Raw genomic sequence first — 10,198 nt, 5'->3', positions numbered from 1 at the left:
CTCTAACTTTTTGTGTTTTTTGGCACTTTCTTCAAATTCCAGAAATATCCTTCCGTCGGAAGTGAGATTGTTGCTTTTATTCTCCCGAAATTCCAAAAATATCCTCTCTTTTTTAATTAATAAGGTAATCGGTATTGCATCGGTAATTGTATGGTTTATAGTTACATATTATAAATTTTTAAAAAAAAATATTTAATGTATTTAATATAATATTCATATTTAAGTATTTTACTTGAGTTAGTATCACTCTTAATCGATCTGCTTACTCAATTATGAAATTATAAAATACCATTTCTTTTAAATTATAATTAACATTATTACGATAGCACTTTTATCTTTTATATTTTTATATAATTTTCAAATAAAATAATTACAAATTACAAATCCAATGACGGAATATGTGTTTAATATCTAATATAATACTTATATTTAAACACTTTCTTGAATTAGTGTCACCTTTAACTGGTCACCAACTTGGTTATGAAATTACGAAATACAATTTTTTAAAATAATAATCAATGTTATTGTGATGTCACTTTTGTCTTTTCATACTTTTATACCATCTTTAAATAAAATAATTACAAATTACAAATCCAATGATCAAACACATGTTAAATATCTAACCTAATACTTATATTTAAGCAATTTATGGAGCTTGTGTCACCCTTAACTGGGTTACCAACTCAATTATGAAATTATAGAAATACTCCTTTCAAATTATAATTAATATTATTATGATGTCATTTTTATCTTTTCGTACTTTTATATCATATTTAAATAAAATAATTAAAAACCCCAATGATCGAACATGTGTTTAATATTATTAACATATAAGTTCGTTACTACCTCACCTATATTCATTATTGAACAAATTTTAAATGAAAAATTTCTTTCACCCATATTGCAGGTGTGACAAAAATCTAGTATCAATAATGTTATTTATTAAGTTGCTATCACAAGTAAACTCGACATCAACTCAAAATTGATTATAACATCATGTTAAACGATTGTAGTGTACTTAATATTTCTTAATCTGATGTATTTACGTATTTAAATTTTGTTTTACTCACAATTTAATCTAACTTTTTTTTTATTTTAATATCATACATTTGTATATGTTATTACTATTATTAATTAATTTCAAATAATACGATTCATTACCAAAATAAAACATTCGACTAGAAGGGCTATACCGCTACAAAATTGATCTCTTTAGGAGTAAAAAAAGGAAATATATATTTTTAAGGTTTAAGATTTATTTATGTCTTGAAAACTCAATTGATGGTGGGTTTGAATGGGCGATTGGGTACGGTACAGTGCATTTAGCTTACATTTTAGTTCATGTTACAGTATCATTATATTATCTAATCTCATTGTCACTGTTGTTTTTACACTAATCGTAGGTAAACGCGCAGCCCATCTAAACAAATATTGAGTTGATGTAAACAAATGATTATATACTTTGATGGGCTTACCATGTGGAAATCACTTGGGTTGATGTAAACAAGCACTATCACTTGGGTCCATTAAAGATTGATGCTCAAGAATCAAGCTTTTGAGTTTTATTATATGTAAATATATAATTTATTTTAATTATTTAATTATTCAATTCATAAAAGAAAATTAACAAAGAAATTATAATTAATGTTGCTAAATATATAATCTTTAATGGACTTTTTTTTTCTAGAAGTAACCTAATTTTTTGATTAATTATGAAAAGGACCCAAATTAAAAATCATGTACGTAAATAACTTGATTTTTATAGTACTTGTCGGTGCCGCCAGACACATTGGCGGCACCGGCCTCCCATCATTGACCAATGATTGCATTTTAAAAAATAATTTTTATTGGTACCACCAGATAAATTGGCGGCACTAGACTAAAGTGTGATTATATAAAACGTTCAAAACCTGATGAAGCAATTACCATTTAATTCGGCAACTGTAATGCTTTCCAAATTTTTGGTCTATTTGCATGTGAGGTCTGTTCCTTTTGAAATTAAATTTAAATAACCCTTAAAATATAATAATAACAAAAATAAACCCTTCTCATTTTTATTTTTTAAAACAATACTTAAAAATTATATAAAATTCTTATTTAAATTACCCATATATCCTCAAAAATTTTCCTCAAGTTTATCTAAATTTAAACATTTTCTATTCATTCCCTAACATATTTGAATTTATATAAACTTGAGGAAATTTTTGAGAGATGTATTTGGGTAATTTAAGTAAGAATTTTATATAGTTTTTAAGTTTATTATTTTAAAAAATTTAAAAAAATGAGAAGGGTATATTTTGTTATTCTTATATTTTTAAAGATTATTTAAATTTAATTTCAAAAGGAACAAACCTAACATGCAAATTGACAAAAAAATTGTAAAGCATTTAATTTGGTGCCGCCAGCCAATCTAAAAAGGACAATTGCTTCATCAGGTCCCTGAATGTTTTATATAATCACACTTCAATCTGGTACCTTCAATTTTTTTGGCGGGACCCAAATTTTTTTTTAAAAGTTGATGATTACTCAATAACGATGAGGTGGTGCCGCCAATAAAAACGACAGCACCGGCATGCATCATAAGAAACGGGTTATTTTCATACAAAATTTTACACCTAAATTATTTTCGTAATTAGTCAATTATTTTGAATCAGTTTCGAAAAAACCATTAAAATATTAGTTTAAAAATAAATGAGACATGCTTATCAAATTAAAATATATATATCATCAATCGTTAGTAATTTTCGATATTATATAAGTAATTTATACATTATAAATTAGTATTAAAAGTCAACTTATTGCAATGGTGATGACAAATTCTTAAAGGTTATTGATTCAAATAGATTTAAACACATAGTATCCTCATTAACAAAATCTATTTTTAAATAATAAATTACACTAATAATTACATAATTATTAATATTTTTATTATATAACTATAGAAAATTACAAAATGGTCACTTAATTGTTCAATTTGTCTTTTGGTCACTAATTGACTAATATAAAAATAGAAACACCCAAAAATCCAAAATATTTGAGTGATCATTTTGTAAATTTTCATAGTTGAGTGATTATTAATGTAATTTACCCTAAAAATGAAGACCTTTAAAAATCTTTTCATAAGTCAAATAGTCTACTTGAAGTTGATAATGTTAAATCGAGTTAAACTTGTATAAGAAAATTTCACTTCAGATTAATTCGATTCAAATCAAATTTAAATAATAAATTTTAATTTAAATATAATTATAAAAATATGTAAATATAAACTATATTTTAATATTTTTATTAATATACAATAAACGGTTTATTTAAAAGCAGCTATGGAAAGCAAAGCACATGCATAGCAAAGGTCACCTCTTTCCATAATTAAAGAGAAAACAACCATACGTTATCATTGCTTTAGTATTTCTTCAAATTAAGTAATTAAAATTGGGGATAATATAAAATTTTGCCCATGAATCTAAGTAATTTTAGTTCTTGAACTTAATAATTAGATTTATTTTGATTTTTGAATTTAGATTCTGTTAAAATTTGCTGATGTGACCAATATTACTAGAACATGATTAGATCGTATGGGCTGAGAACTGATTGATATAACGGTTCGAATAAATGGGTTGAACAAATTGACTAGAAAATTGCTTGAAATTGGTAAAAATCGAAAACCAAGATAAAAATTAACAGTCGAATAGGTAGAACCAATTTAATACTTTCTTTTATGTTTTTAAATTTTTATAAATTTTTATTAATTATTTAATTATTGTTGGTCTGAAGGTTGAACCGATAGATCGGTTGAATTGGAAACTAGTGGTTTGACCTATTCAATCACAGATTCGATTATTAAAACATTGAATATGAAATTCTAAGATAGTACCAAATCATCATCTGAAAATTTATATAAGTTTCTAAAAATTTTAAAGTGATGATGCTTCACAATATCATAATGTCACATTATTAAAATTTTATATTATTTAAATTTAAATATAAAAATAAACTTAATTATCAAGTTCAAGGACCAATAATTATATTATCCCTTAAAATTAATAAACTCAACTCATCATTTTTTAGTAATTACAAAAATTTTAATGGAATCAATCATTTCAAGAGTTAAACCAAATAATAACTCAATAATTAATTAAATTCAAACAATTAACTAACCAAAATAAACTTGGAAAAGAACCTACAATTTATTTTTATCAATTTTATTATAACTTCTGATCATATCTGTTCTTTTTAACATAATGACTAGAACTACCCATAGTCCCTCTCTAACTCATAAATAGGAGGGTAATTCGTTTCAGCGCACTCGAACTCACATCCTTCTACATTTACAACAATACTCATATCAATCGAACTAAGACTCAATCAACAAAAACTCACAAAATTTTAAAAATTTGCAAAATCATGAAATCAGTTAGTTAATAAATTATGGAAAGTCTAAAGGAAAATGATTTAGAGAAATAAATTAATATCAAATTTCAATTGAAATGACTTTATTAATTTTTTAAGTCATTGTCTAACTAATTAGACCTTGCTTTGTTTTGCTTAATAGTTACTTCTTTGTAACAACTTCCAATTTGGGGGATGGAAGATTTTAATTTATAGAAATGGACATCTCAACCATTAAAAAAAGCTAATTAATTGATTATATAATTTCAATTCTAAGGAAGAATCATACCACATGAAAATTTAATATGATTTATTTCAGTAACTTGTATATATTAATTATAATGCTTCCTTTCCAAGCCTACAAATTAATCTAGTAACCAAATAATGAGTTTTATTGTTTTCATGCAATAATTGCATTCAAGATATGATTGGTATGTGCATTGTTACTAATATAGGAGGATGTTAGTTCGAGTGCGCTGAAGTGCATTATCTTCTAATATATGGGTTGGAGAAAGGCTATCGACAGATTTTAAGTATTGTGTAAAAAAGAGAAGAAGATATGATCAGAATCTATAATTATGCATATATTTATGCATGATTGTTTGACTAGATCGAATTGTTTGAATTTAAAATTGATCAATGTACCAATTTAGATAAAGGTTAAACCGATTTTTGGGTGAACTACTTAGAACCATTACAAAATTAGTTGAATAATTTTTCCTGTTTTAATAACTTTAAACGAATTTTTAACAATTTATTTAATTAAAATCGGATTAACAGATTGAACTGGTGATAAATTAATTTTAAGTAATTTATAATATGTTATGTTACTCGAAATTAAGGTGATAAATTTATACGAATTTTTATATGCTAATAATTTGTTTTTATTATTATAAATTTTGATATATTAATTTATTTATATTATTTTATATCAAATTATATAATCATTAAATTTAATTAATAACTTACAAATAACTACAAATTTTGTGTACTTTACATCAAATTTAGTAAGTTTGACGTCTATATCAAATAATCTATTCATTTTTATGCTTCGACAAGGTACTATTGATTTTGCCTTGTGCTTCAGTTGTCAAATAATTTGAAAACAATATAAAAAAGTGATTTTATGTCACATGTTGTACGCTATTTTGGTTGTTATATTTTTTTCCTTTTCCTTTTTTTTTTTGTTTTATTTCTGAATAATGAAAAAGAAATACTTTACTGATTGAGTCTTAGTTCGATTGATAGAGGTATTATTATTAATGCAAGAGGACTTGGGTTTAAGTGCGCTGAAGTGCATTATTATCCTATTTATGAGTTTGAGAGGGATTATAGATAGTTCTAGACATTGTATAAAAAAGAGCAAATATAATCGAATATGAGATTATTAAGAAAAAAACTTTAAAAAATCATTTAAAAGTTCATCAATAAAATATATATTAAATCTTTAAGGAGAAGTAAATAAACATTTAAATATACAAGTGAAACTATGATTTAATAGAAATATTTAGGGATAAATATTAAATTTATTCATGAATTTTGGTTAAATGTGCGATTTAATACATGAACTTTGATTTGGTGCAATTATACACATGGAATTTGAATTGTGGTTCATATATATACATGAAACTTTAATTTTCATTACAATCGTACACATTTAAAGAAATGGTATGGACATTTATTTTCATATTGGATAGATATAATTGTTTGTGTATGTCATATATCAACGTAAAATTATATTAATTCAACGATGTTGTTAATGATTTGTGAAAATTGAATCAAATCAAAATTTTATGTATAAAATCGCATAAAATCAAAGTTCATGTATAACATTACATATTGAATCAAAACTCAATTATAAATTTGATATTTATCTCAAACATGTAGACTATTATATTTATTTTGGTTTAGATAAAATAATAATTCAATTATCAGTTCAGTTTGGGTTTTATGAGAGTTATTTTTAATCATATCACCATACTAATGTGTAATATTTGTACTTACAATCAATGTTATAAGAATCTAGCTAGTGATCAAATTGATCGGACTATTGATTTTGAAAAATTCTAAAAATAAAAATAAAATAAATAACAATTGAAACATAAACATTCATTTTATAAATTATGGCAACAAAATTAATTATTCAGAATATCTCAAATTTGGTTCAAATGAGTTTTTCATTGGTTTTTTTAATCCGATTTGATTGATTTTTATCAATTCAATTCCTTTTCAATTTTATGATGTTGCTTAAATCGACAATCAATTTTCAATTCAATCAATTCAAGCGACTGATTCAATCCAATAATAACAATATTACTTTAAAAATTGAAATTGTTCTTTCTAATTTCTATTACAAAGTGTATACATGGCTTATTATTTCAGTTCTAAGTCAATCAAAGTACCCATTTTCCTCTTCACAATAATACAAAAAATTACAAAGATTTTCATGCCACCTTTATTCCATAGTTATATATATATCCTATAAACTTATACAAATATTTTTTTTAGAGACAAAACTAAAAAATAAACCCCCCCAAAAAAAACTTTATATTTGATTTTGATTTTTTTTTTTGTAAGTATTGTCGAAATCTATGAGAATTTTGTAGTCTTTTTTTCGCTATCAAACAAACAAGGTTTTAAGGTTTTTTTTTTTTTTTGGTAATGAACTCTAGGGTTTTTTTTTAATGTTTTAATTTTGACCTAAAATGTTTTAATTATATTGGACTTTGAAAGTCAAGAAATGGAAAAGAAGAAACATCTTTCATCAAATCCTCCAAATCCCATTCTCCAACTTTAATCTCTTCACCTAACCAAAAATTCCCGATAGCCGCACCAGTCATTACGTTCTCCGATTTCATACTGCAATCTACGATATTGTTGTTGTTGATATTGTTGTTGTTTGTAGTGGGGATGGTGGTGATGTTACTTTCGAATGTATTCTCGATTTTAAGGTTTTCTCTAACAGTTTCTAAAGGAGGCATGTATAGTTCCTCCCCACATAACATCTCGTTTTCACCGTACAAACCGTTGACGTTTGTCGCAAAGTACCCGATGGTGGCACCGAACGCAGTCCCGGGGTTCGTGACGGTTGATTGCAAGGAAGAATTGGACGAAGTCGACGATAAATCGAGGTACGTAGGCAAAAGAACACCTTGTTGTTCCATTGTAATGAAGCCGACTGGATTGGAATCTTTGTTAAATTTTGACGATGATGAATCGGTGGTGTTTGGTGAAGAATTTTTGAGCCTTTTCTTTATCGTCGAATTCCAAAAGTTCTTTATTTCATTGTCGGTACGCCCAGGCAAGCGAGCCGCAATTTGAGACCACCTTTGAAACAAAAAAAAAGAAAAAAGAAAAAAAGGAGGAGGATTAAAACATGAGAAAAACAAGGGTTTAGTATTTTTTTTTTTGTAAGAAAAGAAAGGTGTGTGTTTATTAGGGTTTTTGATTTGTATGTTTATCGTATAAAATGCATAGATTCGTGGCTTCAAATTGAAATTAAGTTGGACAGAAGCAAAGAAAATACTATAAAATTTCAATGTGATCATGGAGAAAAAATAAAAATAAATTGTGTTATATAGGTCGGAGAGGAGGCATGCATTGGAATTTGCATGCAAAGTCGAAAAGCATTATATAATTGTAGGGTTGAGTATCTTCGACTCAAAGGATTGGTATTTAGGTACCAAATAAAGTCTAATGTTTTGGGCAAAAATCTTCCCAATTATTTAAGCTTCTTAAGATATTTGATTGTAGCTTCTTCAAACAATAAATAACTTTAAAAAATATGTTCAAAGTCTCTATATTTTTTGTACATTTAAAATTCGATCACTCTATTTTTATTTTTTTTAAAATATTCTCTCTACTTTTTGTATTTTAAAATTCAAATCAGATTATTAAAACCACTAAACTTGTTAAATTCGTTAGTGCGATATTTTGAAAAAAAAACCTCACTTGGTAGCCATAAAAAAAACGATGTTATAATAAACTTGAATTTAACAAAAAAATTTTAACGGTGTTAATGATCAGACTTATATTTTAAATAAAAAAAGTAGAGTGATTAAATTCTTTCAAATAAAAGGAAAGTGACTACATTTCAAATATATAGAAAATACAAGGACTTAAAACATATTTTAATCTTAAAAGACCCTTTGAATGGCTAAATTCACTCTATATGTATTTTCCATGTTGCTTTCAACTTTATATCTCCATAAAGAGTATATATCAAATAGGCATTTAAAAGTTAACAAACTTGGTTTAATTCATGTGCATATGCATTGTTGTTTTTCTTCATTAAGTACTTTAAGTGATTCTTACTTTTGCATATATATATATATTTCACACCAACTACCTAAAAACCCTTGACTCAAGGCTTTACAGCATGCATGTATGTGCCAAGCAATTTTTAACCAGAATAATGAGAGAGCTCTTCATTGGTGCTTCACTTTTGTGATATTTCCAAATCACCTTGAAAGTCTTTTTCATATTAGCTTTTCTCCAATTACTCCTCCATTTCTTGTTTTAGGTTTTTTTTTTCTTAAAAAATTAGGGAGCTTATAGCTAGAAAGTACAATTAAATTGCTAGAAAGAATTACCGATTGAGTTTTAACTCGATTGGCATTGACATTGTTGCTAATACAGGAGGACGTGGGTTCGAGTGCGCTAAAGAGCATTATCCTTCTATTTATTGGTTGGGGAGAGGCTATGGGTAGTTCTAGGTATTGTCTCAAAAAGAGCAGATATGATTAGAACTTATAATATGATTGTTCAAAATAACTATTTTGGACTAATTAATGAGATTGTAAATGTAAAGGGACCAAACTATGCTAAATTAAAATATAGGGATTAAACCCAAAATTTGAGCATAAATGAGAGACCGAAACCATAAATTGACATTTGTATTTATGCTCTATATTTCTAATCAGGGTTTGAGGGGACTATAATGATGTACAAGACTACGATCATAAGCGCTTATATTTTGTCAATGAAATGATATTGAAGGCAATATTAGACTATTTCCATGTAATTATCATTGCTCACCATTAATAAAAAAAATTACACAACCTAAGGATAAGAAAGGAAGGAACATACCTATTGCCGAGAATAGAATGTAAATGGACGATTAGTTCTTCTTCTTCTGGCGAAATGGCACCTCGTTTGAGATCGGGTCTCAAGTAATTGATCCAACGGAGACGGCAACTCTTGCCGCACCGTTGCAAGCCAGCATTCCGAGCTACGTCACTCCAACAACCTTGGCCATTGGTTAACATATAGTTGATGAGCTTATCATCTTCTTCGGGTGACCATAACCCTTTCCTAAGCTTATTGTTAGTAGTAGTAATAGTGCTACCATTGTTAGGCTTCCTCATCATGTAAAATAATAAAAAAATCTCCTAAGAGATGAAAATTTAAGAACTAACTAAGACTTGGGTTTATTTTTGTTGATATTATAAACGAGTTTTTTTTTTTTTTGGTCATAAGGAAATTAGTGGAGATTTTATAGAAGAAGGGAGGAGGAGGCTTCATGGTGGGGGAAATGGTGGTGATGATGATGATGGTGATGGTTGTGGGGGTTTTGCTTAGAATATTGGAAATGAAAGAGGAAGGGGAGTTGGTTGATGGGTCTAAGTAGAAAAACGGTTTGGAAGGGGACTTATAGAGAGAGAAAAGAAAGAGATTAATTGTAATTTAATTTAGCTTGTTTACGTTCTCACCTTTAAGATTTAGCATCTCCATCGTTTTTAGCTTTTTTAGCCGACAAGCTTTTGGAAGTTTATGTAAAAGTTGAGGTTTTAGGATAGCAAAAGCTTAGATT

General features: G+C 26.8%; 1 protein-coding gene across 1 annotated transcript; it reads right to left on the bottom strand.

Moving 5' to 3' along the window:
• Positions 1 to 6,678: 6,678 nt before the first annotated feature.
• LOC108452133 (transcription factor MYB83-like) lies at positions 6,679 to 9,933 on the bottom strand. Its single transcript, XM_017749883.2, has 2 exons — positions 9,475 to 9,933; positions 6,679 to 7,713 (listed from the first exon to the last, which is right to left on the bottom strand). The coding sequence occupies exons 1-2, from the start codon at positions 9,753 to 9,755 to the stop codon at positions 7,101 to 7,103; spliced, it is 894 nt and encodes a 297-aa protein (XP_017605372.1). The 5' UTR covers positions 9,756 to 9,933; the 3' UTR covers positions 6,679 to 7,100.
• Positions 9,934 to 10,198: the final 265 nt, after the last annotated feature.

This window comes from Gossypium arboreum, chromosome 13 (assembly GCF_025698485.1).
Source record: "Gossypium arboreum isolate Shixiya-1 chromosome 13, ASM2569848v2, whole genome shotgun sequence".
Classification (NCBI taxonomy): domain Eukaryota; kingdom Viridiplantae; phylum Streptophyta; class Magnoliopsida; order Malvales; family Malvaceae; genus Gossypium; species Gossypium arboreum.
This window is presented reverse-complemented; position numbering and strand designations above follow the sequence as displayed.

Excerpts from the sequence above, each read along its gene's own strand:
- LOC108452133 (XM_017749883.2), bottom strand. The coding sequence starts at position 9,755 with ATGATGAGGAAGCCTAACAATGGTAGCACTATTACTACTACTAACAAT. Across the intron at positions 7,714-9,474 it reads CATTCTATTCTCGGCAATAG|GTGGTCTCAAATTGCGGCTC; the intron begins GTATGTTCCTTC and ends TTTGTTTCAAAG.